Here is a 21,421-nt window from a genome sequence, read left to right on the forward strand (position 1 = left end):
CCTCCCCCCACCTTGTCTCAGTCCCAACCCTTGAACTCAGCACCACCTTCCTAACCTGCAATCATCTTCCTGACCTCTCCACCCCCACTCCGGCCTATCACCCTCACCTTATCACCCTCACCTTAACCTCCTTCCACCTATCGCATTTCCAACGCCCCTCCCCCAAGTCCCTCCTCCCTACCTTTTATTTTAGCCTGCTTGGCACACTTGCCTCATTCCTGAAGAAGGGCTCAAGCCCGAAATGTCGATTCTCCTCGGATGCTGCCTGACCTGCTGCGCTTTTCCAAAAACTGGTATAGTCAAGGGAGCGTGGCCAGCTCTCTAGCTGTGCAGTTCGATTCAGTGTGGGAGTGTGTTAAGTTAGAGTCACAGGGGAAACTGGAAGCTTTTCTCTCTCCTAACTTCAAGCCTGTAAGCTCTAGTTTGTTAATTCTTTTTTTACTATTTGTGCTCAGGGATATGTGTATTGGGATTGTTGCACGTATTTACAGAACAGCATCATTAAGTTGGGTTTGAAGAAGATAAGTTATCTGGTATTCTGTTTTCTGCTCTTGGTGTTTCGTTACATAAGTTTGTAAATAAATTTTGTTTGTGTGAAACTTGGCAGTTGACTCAGCTAATTTACTCTGGGGTTATCCACTATACACTGAGCTAAACAAATAGGAGAAATTAAGTACTGCAGATGCTGGAGATCAGAGTCGAGAGTGTGTTGCTGGAAAAGCACAGTGTGTCAGGCAGCATCTGAGGAGCAGGAGAATTGATGTTTTGGGTATAAGCCCTTCATCAGGAATGCTGAACAAACAGCAAAACTGCGACGTGTAGGCTATCTGCTTAAATATGTTTTGAGGGGTCTGGCTTAGTCCATAACAAATGCCGTAGAAGAAGGAGTTTAAAAGTTGCATTGATTAATATTATACATGAAAGAAAAAGAAATTAGCATGTCAAAATAATAATAATAGAGATGTACAGAATGGAAACAGAACCTTCAATCCAACTCATTCATGCTGCCCAGATATTCTAAATTAATCGAGCCCTATTTCCCAACACTTGGCCCATTTCCCTCTAAATCCTTCCTATTCATATACCCATCCAGATGCCTTTTAAATGTTATAATTGTAACAGCCTCCACCACTTCCTCTGGCAACTCATTTCATACACACACCACCCTTTGTGTGAAAAACCTGCCTCTTAGGTCCCTTTTAAATATTCCCCTCTCACCCTAAACCTGTGCCCTCTAGTTCTGGACACCCTCAACCCAGGGAAAAGACCTTGTCTATTTACCCTGTCCATTCCCCTCATGATTTTATAAACCTCTATACGGTCACCCCTTCGCTTTCGTGTTCCAGCGAAAAAACTGCCCCAACTTATTCAATCTTCCCTAATAGCTCAAATCCTCCAGTCCTGGCAATTTCTTTGTAAATCTTTTCTAAACCCTTTCAAGTTTCGCAACATCCTTCCTGTAGCAGGGAGTCCAGAATTGTACACAATATTCCAAAAGTGGTCTAGCCAATGTCCCTGTACAGCCCCACATGACCACACCAACTCATATACTCAGTGCTCTGACCACAAGCTCTCTCCACAATTCTATCTACTTGCGACTCCACTTTCAAGGACAGTGAGGAAGGATGTGGCAGATTACAGCGGGATATAGATAAGCTGCAGAACTGGGCAGAAAGGTGGCAAATGGAGTTCAATGTAGCTAAGTGTGAGGTGATTCACTCTGGTAAGAGTAATAAAAAGATGGGGTACTGGGCTAACGGTCGGATACTTGGTAGTGTGGATGAGCAGAGAGATCTTGGTGTCCATGTACACAAATCTTTGAAAGTTGCCACCCAGGTAAATAGTGCGGTGAAGAAGGCATATGGCGTACTGGCTTTTATTGGTAGAGGAATTGAGTTCCGGAGTACTGAGGTCATGTTGCAGTTGTATAAGACTCTGGTGCGGCCGCATCTGGAGTATTGTGTGCAGTTTTGGTCGCCATACTATAGGAAGGATGTGGAGGCACTGGAACGGGTGCAGAGGAGGTTTACCAGGATGTTGCCTGGTATGGTAGAAAGATCGTATGAGGAAAGGCTGAGGCACTTGGGGCTGTTCTCATTGGAGAAAAGAAGGTTTAGGGGTGACTTGACAGAGGTGTACAAGATGATTAGGGGTTTAGATAGGGTCGACAGTGAAAATCTTTTTCCACGTATGGAGTCAGCTATTAAGAGGGGGCATAGCTCTGCGCTGTATTCTTCTTTGTTCTATGTTCTGTGAAGCTGCACTCCAAGGTCCCTTTGTTTAGCAATACTCCCAAGGACCTTACTATTAAGTGTATAAGGTCTGCCCTGATTTGGCTTTCCAAAATGCAGTACCTCAATTTATCTAAATTCAACTCCATTAGCTGCTCCTTGGCCCATTGGCTCATCTGACCATGACCCTGTTGTGAGGTGATTTTCTTTGCTGTTCACTACACCGCCAATGTTGGTGTCATATGCAAACTTACTAACTATACCTCCTCCTTTCATGTTATATTTGTATAAATAATGAAAAGCAGTGGACCCAGCACCGATCCTTGTAGCACACCACTGGTCACAGGTCTCCAGTCTGAAAAGGAACCCTCCACCACCAACGCCCTCTTTTCTACCTTTGAGCCAGTTCTGCATGCAAATGGCTAGTTTCCCTGTATCCATGCTATCTAACCTTGCTAACTAGTTTACCCTGAGGAACCTTGTTGAACGCCATATATAGATCACTTGCACTGCTCTATCCAATTCATTACTTCTTCAAAAAACTTAATCAAGTTAGCGAGACATGATTTTCCCATGAAGAAAGCCATGTTGATGATCCCTAATCATTTCTTGTCTATCCAAATAGATGTAAATTTTGTCCCTCAAATCCCCTTCAACAACTTGCCCATCACTGATGGGAGGCTTACCAGTCTATAGTTCCCTGGCTTGTCCTTAGCACCTTTCTTAAATAGTGGCACCATGTTACCCAATCTCCAGTCTTCAGGCACCTCACCTGTGACTATCGATGATCCAAATATCTCCGCAAAGGGCCCACCAATCACTTCCCTAGCTTCCCACAGAATTCTAGGGTACACCTGATCAGTTCCTGGGAATTTATGCATCTTTGTGTTTTAAGACATCCAGCACCACTGCCTGTGTAATATGGTGTAATTTTTCAAAATGTCACCATTTATTTCCTCACATTCTATATCTTCCATGTCCTTCTCCACAGTAAGCACTGATGCAAAATATCCATTTGTATATCCTCCTTCTCCTGCTGTTCCACACATAGGCTGCCTTACTGATCTTTGAGGGGTTGAGTTTTCTCCCTCATTACCTTTTTGTCCTAGATGTATTTATAAAATCCTTTTGGATTCTCCTTAAAACCCTATTGGCCAAAACTGTCTCATGTCCCCTTTTTGCCCTGCTGACCTCACTCTTAAGTATACTCCTACTGCCTTTATACTCTTCTGAGGATTCACTTCTGCTGTCTATACCTGACATATGCTTCCTTCTTTCTCTTAACCAAAACCTAAATTTCTTTAGTCATCCAGAGTTCCCCACTCCTACCAAGCTTGCCTTTCACCCTAACAGGAACATACTGTCCCTGGACTTTCATTATCTCACTTTTGAAGGCTTCCTATTTTCCAGTCGTCCCTTTCCCATCAGCCTGAAATCAACTTTGGAAAGTTCTTGCCTCATACCATCAAAATTGGCCTTCCTCCAATTTACAACTTTAACTTTTAGAACCGATCTATCCTTTTCCACCACTACTTTAAAACCAGCAGAATTATGGTTGCTGGCTCCAAAGTGCTCCCCTACTGTTACCTCAGTCACTTGCCCTACCTTATTTCCCAAAAGCAGGTCAAGTTTTGCACCTTGCTGAAACTTTATTGCTGGAACAGCACAGCAGGTCAGACAGCATCTAGGGAAAAGGAGATTCGACGTTTCGGGCACATGCCTGAGGAAGGGCATGTGCCCGAAACGTCGAATCTCCTTTTCCCTAGATGCTGTCTGACCTGCTGTGCTGTTCCAGCAATAAAGTTTCAGCTTTGATCTCCAGCGTCTGCAGACCTCACTTTCTCCTCCAAGTTTTGCACCTTCTCTAGTAGGTACATCCATACACTGAATCAGAAAATTTCTTGTACAGACTTAACAAATTCCTCTCCATCTAATGGGCACAGTGGTTAGCACTGCTGCCTCATGGCGCCAGAGACCTGGGTTCAATTCCCGCTTCAGGCAACTGTCTGTGTGGAGTTTGCACATTCTCCCCGTGTCTGCGTGAGGTTTCCTCCGGATGCTCCGGTTTCCTCCCACAGTCCAAAAATGTGCAGGTTAGGTGAATTGGCTAAATTGTCCATCGTGTTAGGTGAAGGGGTAAATGTAGGGGAATGGGTCTGGGTGGGTTGCTCTTCGGAGGGTCGGTGTGGACTTGTTGGGCCAAAAGGGCCTGTTTCCACACTGTAAGTAATCTAAAAGTAAACCCTTAACACTATATTTGACAAGTTAAAATCCCCTACATTAACAACCCTATTATTCTTACAGATAACTGAGATCTCCTTACAAATTTGTTTCTCAATTCCCTGCTGACTATTGGGGGGGGGGGGGAGGAGAGAGGGTGGTGTCTATTACCCAATTTAAATAAGGTGATCATCCCTTTCTTATTTTTCAGTTCCACCCAAATTACTTGCCTGGACATATTCCTAAGAATATCCTCCTTAGGTGCAGCCGTAATGCTATCCCTTATCAGAAACGCCATTCCCCATCTACTCTTGCACCTTTCTATCCTTCGTGTAACATTTGTATCCTGGAACCTTCAGCTGCCATTCAATATCCCTGTCCCATGTTCCACACCATGCCCTGAGTTCATCTGCTTTCCTTATTGGGGCTCTTGCGTTGAAATAAATGCTGTTTAATTTATCAGTCCCGCCTTGTTCTCTGCTTTGTTCCTGCCTCCCCTGGCTGACTGATTTGTTCCTTTTCCCAATTTCACCAGTTTCAGACTGATCTCTTTCCTCACTATCTCACTGATAACCCTGCCCCACCTTATTAGTTTAAATCATCCCAAGCAGCTCTAGCAAATCTCCCTGCCAGTACTTTAGTCCCCTTCCAATTCAGTGCAATCTGTCCTTTTTGTATAAGTCACTTCTACCCCAGAAGAGATTCCAATGATCCAAAAATGTGAACCCTTCTCCCCTGCACCAGCTCCTCAGCCACGCATTCATCTGCTATATCCTCTTATTCCTACCCTCACTAACCCTCGAGGACCTAATTTTAAATTCCTGCCTAACTTCCTGTGTTCTCCCTTGAGATTCTCATCCTTTTTCCTTCCAACATTGTTAGTTCCAATGTGTAAAATGAACTCCTGCTGGTCCCACTACCCTTTGAGAATATTCTGCACCCTTTCCGAGATATCCTTGTTCCTGGCACCAGGGAGCCAACACGCCATTCTAATTTTTCACTGTGGGCCACAGAAATGTCCGTCTGTGCCTCTGACTAGAAACTCCCCTATCACAATCGATCGCTTGGAACTTGATGTACCTCTTTTTACATTAGAGCCAGTCTCGGTACCAAATACTTGACTGTTTGTGCACTATTTCCATGAAAGTCCAAGACGCCGTAGATTTTCCAAAACAGCCTACAGAGGAACCTCGATTATCGGGAATTTGATTATCTGATTATCGAATTATCCAGTAAGATCGCAATATCCCAATGCTCCGCTAAACTATGTTGTCCGGAATGCGATTAACCAAGCAAAATACTGCACGCCTGTGTCCTTTGGATAATTGAGGTTCCTCTGTACTTGTTTGAGGTGGAGATAGCCACGGGAGACTTCTGCATGACCTGCCTGCCTCTCCTACCTTTCCTGGAGGCAACCCATCTACCTGAGGTTTTTCCCCCTTCCTTTAACTGCCATCCATCATACCTCCTGTAAATTCCTCATTGCTTTGCTCCAACCAATCCATGCAATGTGATAGAATTTGCAACCAAGCACACTTACTGCAGACATAATCGTCAAGAACATGGAAACTCTCCCTAATGTTCCATATCTGAGGGGAAGAGTACGCCACTGTACTAAAGGCCATATTTGCACCTTAACAATCTACAGACTCTGAAATTTAAAAAAAACACTGTTCGAGGTTAACTTAGTACCTGTATTTTCCATTTTTAAATTTTAATCCAGAGACTGATCTCAATAAAATCAAAAATAACCCACTCTACTCACGATTGTAGACATACAACAAAAAAGCCAAGTTACACTTAAAAACCATGCAATTATGTGTTCCTGTGCTGTGAGTTCTCCCACAAAGGTTTCTTCAAGGTCAGCTGTGATTTTCGCTGTTTGTTAATTTTTCTTAGAGATGCTCCGATGTCCAGAAATACTTGAACTCAAACAGCAAAGGCAGTAGCTGTGCAGATTCACTCACTCTGTGCAGAGTCACTCAGCAATGCAAGTTTCTTTGTCTCTCTCCTACACTGACCACGTGGTCTCTGCCTTGGTCTCCCTTCCTCCTTTTAAAGATGCTCTTGTTTTGATTTTTTTTCTCCCCAAAGTTCCAAAACAATGTAACAGCTTATAAAGCAGGAATTATTGCTCCTGGAATTCCAGGAAATTAGCTCCAACAACTAAGAGCCAAAGTCATAAGATTAAGATTGCAGTACTTTTTTTCTGTTTAAATGAGTGTTCTATAGATCCATAGAGAAAGGGCTGCTCTAATAGTATTTAAACTTCATATTCAAATTAATATTACATCCCAGTTGCAGGAACAGGAGTATGCCAATAAATCAGATAATAGCTGAACTTTAAGAGGCGTTTGGATGGGTATATGAATAGGAAGGGTTTGGAGGGATTTGGGCCGGGTGGTTAGCACTGCTGCCTCCCAGCGCCAGAGACCCGGGTTCAAATCCCACCTCGGGCAACTTTTTTAGATTAGATTATTTACAGTGTAGAAACGGGCCCTTCGGCCCAACAAGTCCACACCGCCCCGCCGAAGCGCAACCCACCCATACCCCTCCACCGTGCCGCCCACTAACTGTCTGTATGGAGTTTGCACATTCTCCCCGTGTCTGTGTGGTTTTCCTCCGGGTGTTCCGGTTTCCTCCCACAGCACTAAAGATGTGCAGGCTAGGTGAATTGGACATGCTAAATTGCCCGTAGTGTTAGGTGAAGGGGTAGATGTAGGGGAATGGGTTGCTCTTCGGAGGGTCGGTGTGGACTTGTTGGGCCGAAGGGCCTGTTTCCACACTGTAAGTAATTAATTTATGTCAAATGTATTTACAATTCTTTGTCTATTCTTTGATATCCTTATCAATAAAAACATTATTGCTTTTTTTTCCCCAATCTTGAAAAGTTCATCCCAGTGCCTTCATAATAGGAGCATTACAACAGCTTGCGTTTGATATATCAACTTTCAACTCTTTGAAACATCCCAAGATACTTCAGATGAATGTTATCAGACAAAGTTGGCACTGAAGCACATAAGGAGACATAAGGACAAGCGACCAAATGTTTGGCAATGGTAGATTTTAAGGAAGAAATTTTGAGAGGAATTAAATGTGGAGCTTTAGGGAGGGAGTTCCAAGAATGTGTGCTGTCAGCAACTAAATGCAGAGTCATCAGTAGAGAGGTGAAGGAAATTGGAATGTATGTAGGGTCAAAATTGGAGGAAGGTAGAGTGCGCAGAGATAGTCATAGAGATGTACAGCATGGAAACAGACCTTTCGGTCCAACCCACCCATGCCGACAAGCTATCCCAACCCAATCTAGTCCCACCTGCCAGCACCCGGCCCATATCCCTCCAAACCCTTCCTATTCATATACCCATCCATATGCCTCTTAAATGTTGCAATTGTACCAGCCTCCACCACTTCCTTTGGCAGCTCATTCCATACACGTACCACCCTCTGCGTGAAAAAGTTGCCCCTTCGGTCTTTTTTTATATCTTTCTCCTCTCACCCTAAACCTATGCTATCTATTTCTGGACTCCCTGAACCCAGGGGAAAGACTTTATCTATTTAGGGGAGAAAGTGAGGTCTGCAGATGCTGGAGATCAGAGCTGAAAATGTGTTGCTGGAAAAGCACAGCAGGTCAGGCAGCATCCAGGGAACAGGAGAATCGACGTTTCGGGCATAAGCCCTTCTTCAGGAAGGGCTTTATCTATTTACCCTATCCATGCCCCTCATAATTGTATAAACCTCTATAAGGCCAGCTTTCAGCCTCCAACGCTCTAGGGAAAACAGCCCCAGCCTGTTCAGCCTCTCCCTGTAGCTCAAATCCTCCAACCCTAACAACTTCCTTGTAAATCTTTTCTGAACCCTTTCAAGTTTCACAACATCTTTCCGATAGCAAGGAGGCCAGAACTGCATGCAATATTCCAACAGTGGCCTAACCAATGTCCTGTTCAGCTGCAACATGACCTCCCAACCAACATGACCTCCCAACTTCTGTACTCAATACTCTGACCAATAAAGGAAAGTATACCAAACGCCGATTTCACTATCCTACCTACCTGCGACTCCACTTTCAAGGAGCTATGAATGTGCATTCCAAGATCTCTTTGTTCAGCAACACTCCCTAGGACCTTACCATTAAGTGTATAAGTCCTGCTAAGAATTGCTTTCCCAAAATGCAGCACCTCGCATTTATCTGAATTTAACTCCACCTGCCACTTCTTTGCCCATTGGCCCATCTGGTCAAGATCATGTTGTAATCTGAGATAACCCGCTTCGCTGTCCATTTATAGGTCTAGAGGAACTTTGGCCTTTTGAGGGAATACCAAGAACATCAGGTGTGTTGATGAGTGGAATACAGCGTGCTAGAATGATTTATTGTCCTTGAGTAAGGTGAAAGGAAAGGAGGTTTGGCATGAAGATGAGCTTGAGGTTTTCGAGATTCTAAAGGCAGTCAACAATATGTTCATTTTTATATGCAATTGAAAGTTTAAAAATGGTTATCAAATGAAAATTACAGTCAGAAAATAATCCAATCTTCCATCAACCCTGCTTCACACACTCCTGGTGCATTATGACTGTCCCCCAAACCCCTGTGCCCCTCTTGCCTACACAAGAGAGATGCCAAAGCAGACAAAAACTGGACCAAGAATGGTAAAACATTCGGAAAATCCTTTTCTGACTTTGTATTCGAAACAGTCCAAAACAACATATAGACAAGTTATTTGTTTACTGTAAATCCGCTTGCCTCGTTGGTGCTCCTGTAGTGGCATTATGGTTAACGCTGCTGCCTCAGTACTAGGGACCTGGATTCAATTCCAACCTTAGGTGACTATCTGTGTGGAGCTTGCACATTCAACTCATGTTTGCATGGGCTTCCACCAGGTGTCCCAATTGCTTCCCACCGTCAAAACGTGTGGTGCTGGAAAAGTATAGCTGGTCAGCTCTTGATGAAGAGCTTATGCTTGAAACGTTGACTCTCCTGCTTCTTGAATGCTGCCAGATTGGCTGTGCTTTTCCAGCACCACATATGTTGACTGATCATCTGTATCTGTCGTCCTCACTTTCTCCCAATTGCTTCACACAGTCCAAAGATGGATTGGCCGTGATAAATATGGAGGATTGAGTAGGATGTAATTTGGAGGGTCAGTGCAGAACCAGAGAGTCAAATGGCCTCTGTATGCACTGTAAGGACTCGATGATTCGATTGAAAATCTCGTTGAGAATCAGTTCAGCTTCCTGTTCTAGGCTCTTTTAATCATTGCTATAAAGTTGGCACAGAGCAAACTCCCATAAACAGTAAATGCTTATTATAAAAAAAAATTTTTAAATGTTGTTTGAGGGCTAAGTGTTAGGACACTGAAGATAACTTCCCTGCTCCTCTTCAAAATAGCACCATGGGGTTTTTTTTGTCAGATCCATCTATGCAGGCAGATGGGGCTTCAGGTTAATGTTTCGTTAAAAGACTCTGACAGTCTGGTGCATGTTTAGTACTGCACATGGGGATCAGCCTTGTTTTATTTTTTAGTTTCAATTCTTGGATTGGTACTTGAAGCCAGAGCCTTGTCTTTTAGCAGTGAATGTGTCATCACCTAAGCCATGGCTGACACAATTCCAATGAAAGTGCTGAGAAGCCTTCATTGCATTGAATGAAAATTTATGATCTAGTACAATCAGATATTTATTACAGATATTGCAAACAGCAGACAGTTGCTATTATGATTATTTTTAAGTCTAACTGTTAACAGGGAGGACCTGAAGAAAAACGTTGGAGAAAATTTGTGTTAGCGATTTTAAGAGGCTGACATTTCTAACTGTTCAAACCACATGTAATTTATTGTTGGACACATTGCAAGCAATCAAACTCAGGTTTTTACCTCAATTTATATTTAATTTCTATACAGGTGGCCACACCTCCTTCCTATATTGGATGTGAATTATGCTGCTAAAAAGATTACAGATGCCATTTTACGGGATCAAGTACTACTTGTGATGCCACGAAGTCTATATTTTATGTTTGCTATTAAGAAGTAAGTATAATTTATCTCTGTCTGTATTGTAAAACTTTTTATATTGTCTTTTGTCTTGGATGTAATAAATCTCTATTAAACAACTGTGTTTTATACAATGAACCTACATGTAGAAGAAAAATCCTGCGTGACAAACAAATATATAGGTCATTCTGTTATAATGTGTGTTTCGTCAATACAAATTCGCTGTAATGTGATTGACGAATTTAGGATGCTGTTTCCACAGATCAAACTTTAAACGTGTGTTGGAGGTAACATGACTATCACACCAACGCTTTAAGCACTTTGTAAAGTGCAATTTTTCTATAACACAGGGTTGCAGCCATCACATTACAGAAGAAATTTCTGTAATAGTGAAACATTGTATTTTTGAACACTACTTTGACCAATTATAAGAAAAAGCATCACATTGTTATTAACATAATTCCCATCTGCCAACATTGCAGGTAGATTTTACAGTTGAGTGTGAATGCATACAAAAATATAAAGAAGCTGTAAGGAAGTCGAAAGATAATTTATTATGAATGGAAATGCAAGTAATATGTTACAGTGAATGTTTTGGGGCTAATTTGACATTGTTAACTTATTCAAAAAAAAATTTATAATGCTGAAAACAAAGTATGACTATTAGGCTACTTCATGCATTTTATAGACAAGGAATAAAAGTTCATTTTCTTTCTGTTATACACTTCCATTCAGTAAAAATGTTCATTAGTACAAAGAAATAATAGTATCTCAAAAATTTCAAAACTAATAACTAAATAAAAATAATTATTTTTTTAATTTCTTCATGGAAAGGAAGACCAGCTTTCAATGTTATTATTAATTGCCAAGAAGATGGTGTTAAGCCTCTTATTTAACTGCTACAGTTAGTGTTGTGTAGGCAATAGAATTTTGACCAAGCAATATTCAAATTGTAGGAATGTATTTCCAAAGCAGGATAGTGTGTGACTTGCAGGTGGTGTAATTCCCATGCATCAGCGACACCTAACCTTCTACAGTACAGCTCACTAGCTTTCGAATTTACTGTCCCTTAGAGAATTGTTAGAGTCCATGGTGGAACATAGAACAATGCAGCAGACTACAGGCCCTTCAGCCTTCGATGTTGCACTGACCTGAACTGATCTGTTTTTACCAAACTGATCTGAAGCCCATCTAACCTACACAATTCCATTATCATCCATATATTTATCCAAAGACTATTTAAATGCCTTTAAAGTTGGTGAGTCTACTACTGTTGCAGGCAGGGCATTCCGTGCCTTTACTACTCTGAGTAAAGAATCTACCTCTGACATCCGTCATATATCTATCACCCCTCAATTTAACACTATGTCCCTTCATGCTAGCCATCACAACCCGAGGAAAAAGGCTCTCATGGTCCACCCTATCTAATTCTCTGACCATCTTGAATGTCTCTATGAAGTCACCTCTGAACCTATTCTCTAATGAAAACAGCCTCAAGTCCCTCAGCCTCTGAAGACCTTCCCTCCATACCAGGCAACATCCTAGTAAATCTCCTTTGCACCCTTTCAAAAGTTTTCACTTCCTTCCTCTAATGCGGAGGCCAGAACTATATGCAAAACTCCAAATGTGGCCACACTAGAGTTTTGTACAGCTGCAGCATGACCTCGTGGCTCCAAAACTCAGTCCCTCTACCAATAAAAGCTAACAAACTGTACGCCTTCTTAACAACCCTATCAACCTGGGTGGCAATTTTCAGGGATCTATGTACGTCCACACTACCAAGAATCCTACCATTAGCCCAGTACACTGTATTCCTGTTACTCCTTCCAAAATGAATCACCTCACACTTTTCCGCATTAACTCATTTGCCTCCTCTCAGCCCAGCTCTGCGACTTATCTATGTCCCTCTGTAACCTGCAACTCCCTACCACACTGTTCTCAACTCCACTGACTTTAATGTCATCCACAAATTTACTAACCCATCCTTCTGCGCCCTCATCGAGGTTATTTATAGAAATGACAAACAGCAGTGGACCCAAAGCAGATCCTTGCGGTACACCACTAGGTAACTGAACACTAGAATTAACATTTCTCATCAAGCACCCCTCTCCGTCGTCATTCAGCTAGCTAATTTCTGATCCAAACCGCTAAGTCACCCTCAATCCCATGCCTCCGTATTTTCTGCAATAGCTTACCATGGGAAACCTTATCAAATGCTTTACTGAATTCTATATATACCACATCAACCGATTTACTCTCATCCACCTGTTTGGTCACCTACTCAAAGAACTCTAAGGTTTGTGGGGCACGACCTACCCTTCACAAAACCTTGTTGACTATACCTAATCAAATTATTCCTTTCTAGATGATTATAAATCCTGTCTCTTATAATCCTTTCCAACATTTTACCCATAACTAATGTAAGGCTCACCGGTCTATAATTACCAAGGTTGTGGCTTGCCCCCCCCTATCAGCTTTCCTGATGAAGAGCTCATGCCCGAAATTGTTCATCTCTATGACTCTAAGTCAGAGTCGAAAAGGGTGGCGCTGGCAAAGCATAGCAGATCTGACAGCATCTGAGGAGCAGGACAGTCGACATTTTAGGCATAAGCTTTTCAACAGGATATATGCCCAAAACATCAACTGTCCTCCTCAGTTGCTGCCTGACCTGCTGCGCTTTTCCAGTGCCACCTTCTTTGACTCTGTAAAAACTTTTGCAAACTGAGATAATTGTGTTGTTTTGCAAACTGAGACATTTGACAAGGTTGCCCATGGGAGACTGCTGAGCAAGGTTAGATCTTGTGGAATACAGGGAGAACTCGCCATTTAGATATAGAACTAGCTCAAAGATAGAAGACAGAGGGTGGTGGTGGAGGGTTGTTTTTCAGTAAGTTCGCTGATGACACCAAAATTGGAGATGTAGTGGACAACGAAGAGGGTTACCTCAGATTACAATAGGATCTTGATCAGATGGGCCAATGGGCTGAGAAATGGCAGATGAATTTTAATTTAGATACATTTTGGGAAAGCAAATCTTAGCAGGACTTATTCACTTAATGGTAAGGTCCTAGGGAGCATTTGCTGAACAAAGAGACCTTGGAGTGCAAGTTCATAGCTCCTTGAAAGTAGAGTCACAGGTAGATAGGATAGTGAAGAAGGCGTTTGGTATGCTTTCCTTTATTGATCAGAGTTTTGAGTACAGGGGTTGGGTGGTCATGTTGCGACTGTAACATTGGTTAGGCCACTGTTGGAATATTGCATGCATTTCTGGTCTCCTTTCTATTGGAAAGATATTGTGAAACTTGAAAGGGTTTAGAAAAGATTTACAAGGATGTTGCCAGGGTTGGAGATTTTGAGCTGTAGAGAGAGGTTGAATAGGCTAGGGCTGTTTTCCCTGGAGTGTCGGAGGCTGAGGGATGACCTTAGAGGTTTAGAAAATCATGCGAGGCATGGATATGGTAAATAGACAAAGTCTCTTCCCTAGGGTGGGGGAGTCCAGAACTAGAGAGCATAGGTTTAGGGTGAGAGGGGCAAGATATGAAAGAGTCCTAAGAGGCAATGTTTACACTCAGAGAGTAGTATGTGTATGGAATGAGCTGCCAGAGGAGGCTAGTACACTTGCAACACTTGAAAGGCATCTGGATGGGTATATGAATAGGAAGGGTTTGGAAGGATATGGGCAGGGTGTTGGCAGGTGGGACTAGATTGGGTTGGGATATCTGGTCGGCATGGATAAGTTGGACCGAAGGGGCTGATTCATGCTGTACATCTCTATGACTCTAAAAATTGGCATTGATGTCATCTAAAATCTTTTTAAAAAGAGTGAGGTCTCTGGCCAGAGCTGATAGAACCAAATTTCTTTTGGCCTTAACTCCAATATGTTTATCAGACTAAAGTCAAGTTTAAAGAACTGGCTGCAATTGAAACAAGTGATTGTGCTGAAACGATCTTATCTAATCATTTTATGTACTGTTTTAATTCTTGTTTTGGTAAAATGTATGGCAAACTAATCATGGACTTTTTTTTTACACCTTTTTTTCCTTCGTTAAATGTTGCCATAACAAAATCATATAATCATCAATCTATCTTTTTTCCTCTGAAATAGTTTGCTTCCTGTGAAACTGGGAATTCTACTTGGACACTACTTTGGTGTTTTCAACGTTATGGATCACTTCAAAGGTCGAGTTAAAAAGGATTGACATGATCTGCAGAATCAATAAAGTGAAATTTGTGGAAGTACATGCGTTATAATATACAGTAATTGGTATAACTCTGTGATCAGAATGTCTGTATCAGATTGCAATATTTGCATTCCATGTTTACTTTCTAAAGATAAGTTCAAGCTTGCGATATGTGATAGAAACATAAAAAACAGGTGCAGGAGTAGGCCATTTGGCTTTTTAGTCTGCACCATCATTCAATAATGATCATAACTGATTATGCAATTTCAGTATCCCACTCCTACCTTCTTTTCATACACCTTGATGCCTTTATCCACGAGGGCTCTGTCTAACAAATTGGTGCCAACAGCCTTCTATGGTAAGGAATTCCACAGATTTATAACTCTCTAACTGAAGAAATTCTTCATGATCTCAGTCCTGAATGGTTTACCCCTTATTCTTAGACTGTGATCCCTAGTCCTGGATTTTCCAACATTGGGAACTTCCTTCCAGCATCTAGCCTGTCCAGTCCCATGAGGATTTTATATATTTCTATGAGATCCCCCTCATTGTTCTAAATTCCAGTGAGTACAAGCCTAGTTGATTCGGTCTTTCTTCATATGCCACTCCTGCCATTCCAGGAATCAGTCTTGTAAACGCTTGCTGAACCCCCCCAATAGTAAAAATGTCCTCCTTCAGACTAGGAGACCAAAACTGTACAATATACTAGGATGTGACCTGGTATAACTTCAGCAAGATGTCCCTACTCCGAAAGTCAAATCCTCTCGCTATGAAGGTCAGCATGCCATCGGCTTCCCTCACTGTCAGCTACATCTGCATGCCAGCCTTCAGCGACTGTTCTACCATGATACCTAGCTCTCATTGTAGCTCACCTTTTCCAAAACTGTCATCATTCACATAATGATCTGCCTTCCTGTGTTTGCCAACAAAGTGAATAACCTCACAGTTATCCAAATTGTATTACATTTGCCAAGCATTTGCCTACTCAACCAGCCTATCCAAGACAGACTGCAGCCTCTTAGCATCCTCCTCAGAGGACTCATTGCTGGCTTAGCTTAGTATCATCTGCAAATTTGGAGATACTGCATTCAGTTTCTTGGTGCAAATCATTAATGTATACTTTGAACAGCTGTGGTTCCAATACTGAACCCTGCGGTACCCAACTTATCACTCCTTGCCACTCTGGAAAGGACTCAGTTATTGCAACTCTGTGCTTCCTATCTGCCAGCAGTTCTCCATCATGTCAATACATTATCTCTGATTTAATTTTGCTCACTCATTTCTTATTTGGGAACTTGTCAAAAGCCTTTTGAAAGTCCAGATACACAATATCTGGACTTTGTGGGTGGCACGGTGGCACAGTGGTTAGCACTGCAGCCTCACAGCGTCAGAGACCCGGGTTCAATTCCCGCCTCAGGCGACTGACTGTGTGGAGTTTGCACATTCTCCCCGTGACTGCGTGGGTTTCCTCCGGGTGCTCCGGTTTCCTCCCACAATCCAAAAATGTGCAGGTTAGGTGAATTGGCCACGCTAAATTGCCCGTAGTGTTAGGTAAGGGGTAAATGTAGGAGAATGGGTCTGGGTGGGTTACGCTTCGGCGGGTCGGTGTGGACTTGTTGGGCCGAAGGGCCTGTTTCCACACTGTAGGTAATCTAATCTAATATCCACTGATTCACTTTTGTCCACTCTACTGATCACATCCTGAAAAATTCCAGATTTGTCAAACATGGTTTTCCTTTAGTGAATCCATGCTGACCTGGACAAATCCAGTCACTGCTTTCCAAATGCTCAGTTATTACATCTTTAATAATTGACTCCAGCATTTTTCCCAACACTGAACACTACTTCCTTCGTACTTTGGGATGCAGAGCATCAGGCCCAGAGAACTTACTGGGTTTTAATCCTATTAATTTCCCTAATACTATTTCCTTCAGTTCTCCTTCATGCTTGACCCCCTGTCCCTTAGCATTTATGGAGGGTTATTTATCCAATTGGTCTGCCAACTGTTTGTTGTCCATTATGAATTCACTGATTATAACGGTAAGGGACCTACATTTGTCTTCACCAATCTTTTTCTCTTTACATATCGATTTGAAGCTTTTGCAGTCAGTTTTTATGTTTTCTGCAAGCTTATTTTATTTTCACCTTCTGAATTAAACCCTTGTCCTCTGTTGAATTTCAAACTTCTCCCAGTTTGCTGCATTTTCTGACCAATTTATATACCTTCTTTTGGCTTTAACACTAGCCCTGACTTCCCTTGTTAGCCATGGATGAGCCACCTTTCCCTGTTTTACTGTCGCACCAGATAGGGATGTACAATTGTTGAAGTTCATCCATACGTTCTTTAAATGTCCGCCATTTCCTATTCAGCATCAACCTCTTAAGTATCTTTGGTCAGCTTATATTGGCCAATGCATGCTTCATACCATCAAAGTTAGCATTGTTTAAGTTCATGACCCAAGTCTCCGATTTAACTTGCCACTCTCCAACTTAATGAAGAATTCAACCATATTATGGTGACTTCCCCAAAGGATCTCTCACAAGGTTGCTAATTAATCCTCTCTCATTACACAATACCCAGTCTAGATGACCTGCTCTCTAGTTGGTTCCTTGACATATTGGTCGAGAAAGGTATCTCTCATACAATCCAGAACATCCTCCTCTGTCACATTGCTACCAGTTTGGTTAGTCCAATCAATATGCAGATTGAAGTCACCCATAATAACTGCTGTATCCTTCCTGCACGCATCTCTAATTTCTAGTCTGTTGCCATCCCCAAAATCACAACTACTATTCGGTGGTCTATACAGAGCTCCCATGAATTTTTTTTTCCCTTTGTGTTCCACAGTTCCACCATATAGATTCCACACCATTCAGGCAATGTGCTTCCCTACTGTTGTATTAATCTCCTCCTTAACCAGCAATACTTCCCCACCTCCCTTTCCTTTCGATCTATCTTTCCTGAAAATTGATTACCTCTGGATACTGAGTTCCCATCTTTGGTCACCCTGGAGCTAGATCTACATGATCCCAATTACATCATATGCTTATAGGTACAAAAAATGGGATGAGGTCCTACAAGCTAAATTTAAGGAGTTAGGCAGTAATCTCAGGATTGCTACCAGTGCTATGTGCTAGTCAGAGTAGGAATGGCAAGATAGCGGAGATGAATATGTGGGATGGTACAAGAGGGAGGGATTCAAATTCCTGGGACATCAGAACCTGATTCTGGGGCAAATGGTGCCCGTACAAACTGGATGGTCTGTATGAGGCAGGACTGGACCAGTGTCCTGGGGGGAGTGTTTGCTAGTGCTGTTGTGTATGGTTAACAGCAGCAGTAGTTTGCTCCTGCTCCAACTGCCTTACTTCATTGCTGATCGCTGTCCTCACTGAAGCTTGGTATTCACCAAAGCCCAAACTTAAACCTCCAGTAGCACTTCAACCACAAAGCAACCCTTCTCAAAATGACCACTCCACTATAGCTTACCTCACTTTTATTTGCTCCTGGGCAGTCACTGGTGAGTCAGCTGACTCCTCCCAGAATCCTCCTCCATTGCTTCGCAGCAGTGCCCGCTATTCATGCTTTTATTCCAGGCAATAAAGTGTATTATTATCTAGAGATAATATTGAAGTCAGGAGAAGGTGTGACATGTTAATTCTAATAACCTTTGAAACTTCTTAAATAAACTTTTCAATACTTTTTAAATAATGACATGTTGAGAAAATCAAATGTAAAATCTGCAATTGTAACTGTTTAGATTGTCAGATGGTAGACTGGTGTGAAGATAGTTCACCATTTTTAACAATGAAGATTGCAAGGATGTATGTTAAATTTAGGAGAAAGCAGAGGATAAAGTTGAAAGCACAAGAATCTTTCCTGCATTGCATCTTTGCATATAGCAACAAAGATGTTCAGATGGTGAACATTTTGTTTAAAGTGATTAATGAGCTTGCAAGTTTGAAAGGTTTTGGTGAAAAACTTTTAAAATTATGGGCAAGGTCAGCATTGGTTAATATATTGTGTGACTGCATTATATTTGATCCAGGGTGAGTTACTGACCATATATTGGCACCACTATTATGGCTGCCTATTTCCATATGTGTAATCTCATCTGAATCTGCCTTTGCCTCAGCTGCTCTGCTGGTGAAATCCTCATTGGTACCTTCAAACTGCAGGACTTGACTAGAGCAACACAATCCAGACTGACCTCCCACATTCTACCCTTTAAAATTTTAACATAATTTAAAACTCTTTCAATGTCCTTATGCTCCCTACATTCTATTAATCTATTATCCATCTGCTTGTTGACATAGATGACTTACAGTTAAGCAACACCACAATTTGTAAAAACATGTAAACCATATTTACAAATTAAGAATAAGCCATTTGGTCCCTGTAGCGTGCCCCACCATTTTATTAAGGTCATAGCTGATCTGATTGTAGCCCAATTCTGTTATAACTTTGATGTGAATCCTTTATAGCTGTTGACTACCCTGTCGATGAAGAATCTAACTCTGTCTCAAAAATATTCAATGATCCTCCCACCTGCTCTCCGATGAGAGTTTAACAACCCTTGGACATTAAAAATTGTACTTCTATCTTTGTCTTCAGTGGATGATCATTTACTTTAAATTGTGTCCCCTATCTCTGGTCTCTTCCACTGGAGAAAATGTTATCAGCATCTACACTGTCAAGTCCCATCAGAATATCTTGATTCAGGCACAGCTTATTAAACTTATCTAAACTGCTTCTAGTATTGCTCGTCTCTGAGAGACAATGGTACGTGCATAGACGAAGATATAGCGGAGACACTTAGAGCTTGATAAAACGCAATTAATTTATTAAGTAGTTAAACAAATAATACTCGCTTTTTAAGGTCTATTGATATCTCAATCACTGTCTTTCAATACCCTGATTTCTGTAACTAACCCGAAACATTTTTACCCAAGAGAGTTGGCAGCTGACCAAGATGAAACTCTGCTCAACATCTTACCTTCTTACAACGCAAATCTTCTAAGTGCTGCTGAACAAAGGAATTTCTTCAGACTCTTTATCCACAAGTTTCTGTGCAAGTGTATACCTTACTTGGAATTATCCATGCACATGACCAATCCTGAATGTTTTGGCCAAATGTATGCCTTACTTGGAAGAGACAGCAATTACGGATTCCCTGCAGTATTAACTCTAGGTAGACCTGCATAACCCAGCATAATTCCATTCACATAATAGCCCATTGTAAAGCTGCTTATCAGCCTTTTGATCCAAGGATTAATTTGATGATCATCCCTATTGGATTTGCTGCATTCTTCAGGGCAACTCCAGACAGTGGTGGGCATTACCTCCATACAGTGATGTATTACTCAGCAAAGCATAACATTATTTGTGTTATTTGAAATGCCATTTATGTCGTCATACTTACCAAAACCAAAGTCACAAATGTAAACAAAGTTAAAATCTGTTTTATTCTGCAGCAAATACATTGTTAGATGTTTTCCACATCTTGCAAGATGTGCATAATATATGAACAAATAATAAATGAACAAATAGTAAAACATAGGATGGACTAACTGTGTTTACATTATTCCTACTCTATAATAAGCAACAAGAGTGTCAGAGTTATGTAGTAACGCTGAAGAGCTAAATTGCATTTATTTCAATGCAAGTGGTCATGTAGGTAAGACTGATGAACTCGGTGACTTTTAGGAAGATGAGATTGGGACATCATTGCTATTACAGAAATCTGGCTAAGAGATGGACAGGACTGGCCACTCAATATTCTGGGTTTTACATTGGATAGAAAAGAAGGCAATAAAGGAGCGGGAATGGCATTTTAATTAAAGAATACATTGTTGCTGTAACTGGAGAAGGTATGTCTGAAAGTCATCCAGGGAAAATATATGGGTAGAAATAACAAAGGAAAGTTCAATAATTGTACAATTACGATCACCTCCCCCCCCCCATCCCAGACAACGGCCAGAAGGAAATTGAGAGCAAATATGTAGGGGCTTGCATAGTATGAAATGTTTGAGTGGTGAAGAATTTGTCAAATATGTTTAAGAAAATTTTCTTTATCAATATTTTAATGTTTCTACAAGAGAAGGAGGAAAACTTGATCCTCTTTTGGGGAATAAGGCAGGCCAAGTGACTGAAGTAAAAGTGTGGGAACACTTTGGGTCTAGTGATCATAATTCTATTAGTTTCAAAATGGTTATGGAAAGGAATAAGCTTTCCATAAAACAATTAAAGTTTTTAATTGGAGTAAGGCAAATTTTAATAATATGAGACAAGAACTTTCAAAAGGTGATTGGAGTAGACTGTCCATAGGTAAAAGGATGTCTGACAAGTGGTACACTTGCAAGAGTGTGATGATGGGAGTTCAGAGGCATTACATTCCTGGTAGAATGAAAGATAAGGCTGGTAAGTTTAAGGAACAATGTATTTCAAGATATTGAGTTCTAGTCAAGAATAAAAGAATCTTACTTAAGATATAGACAAAATGGTTCAGTTGAATCTCTTAATCAATATAAAGAGTGTAGGAGCATTAAGAAAGAAATTAAGGCAAAGAGAAGATATGCGTTAGCATTGACAGATAAGGTTAAAGATAATCCAAAGTTCTGGAGGTCGTAGAGAATGTAGAGGTGACTAAGTCTCTGGGAAACATTAAATCAGATCAGAGAATGTTGTGGGAAGTAAAAGAGGAAATTGTGAGACCTCTTGCAGAAATATTTGCATCATCTATAACTACAGGTGAAGTGCCTGATGACTGGAAGGTAGCTAATTTTTTTACTTTTGTTTCAGAAGGGT

The 21,421-nt window shown here is 41.4% G+C and overlaps 1 protein-coding gene across 1 annotated transcript in view; it reads left to right on the forward strand.

Moving 5' to 3' along the window:
- The window catches only part of sdr16c5b (short chain dehydrogenase/reductase family 16C, member 5b), a 55,733-nt gene extending 35,560 nt beyond the window's left edge, over nt 1-20,173 (forward strand). The window contains exons 5-8 of the mRNA XM_043689339.1: nt 10,346-10,471; nt 14,541-14,614; nt 14,887-14,974; nt 19,567-20,173. Of these exons, the coding sequence (XP_043545274.1) occupies nt 10,346-10,471; nt 14,541-14,614; nt 14,887-14,948 (262 nt within the window). The 3' untranslated portion in view covers nt 14,949-14,974; nt 19,567-20,173. The remainder of the gene's footprint in view (nt 1-10,345; nt 10,472-14,540; nt 14,615-14,886; nt 14,975-19,566) is intronic.
- The last annotated feature ends 1,248 nt before the right edge of the window (nt 20,174-21,421 follow it).

Source organism: Chiloscyllium plagiosum, chromosome 4 (genome assembly GCF_004010195.1).
Source record: "Chiloscyllium plagiosum isolate BGI_BamShark_2017 chromosome 4, ASM401019v2, whole genome shotgun sequence".
Lineage (NCBI taxonomy): Eukaryota > Metazoa > Chordata > Chondrichthyes > Orectolobiformes > Hemiscylliidae > Chiloscyllium > Chiloscyllium plagiosum.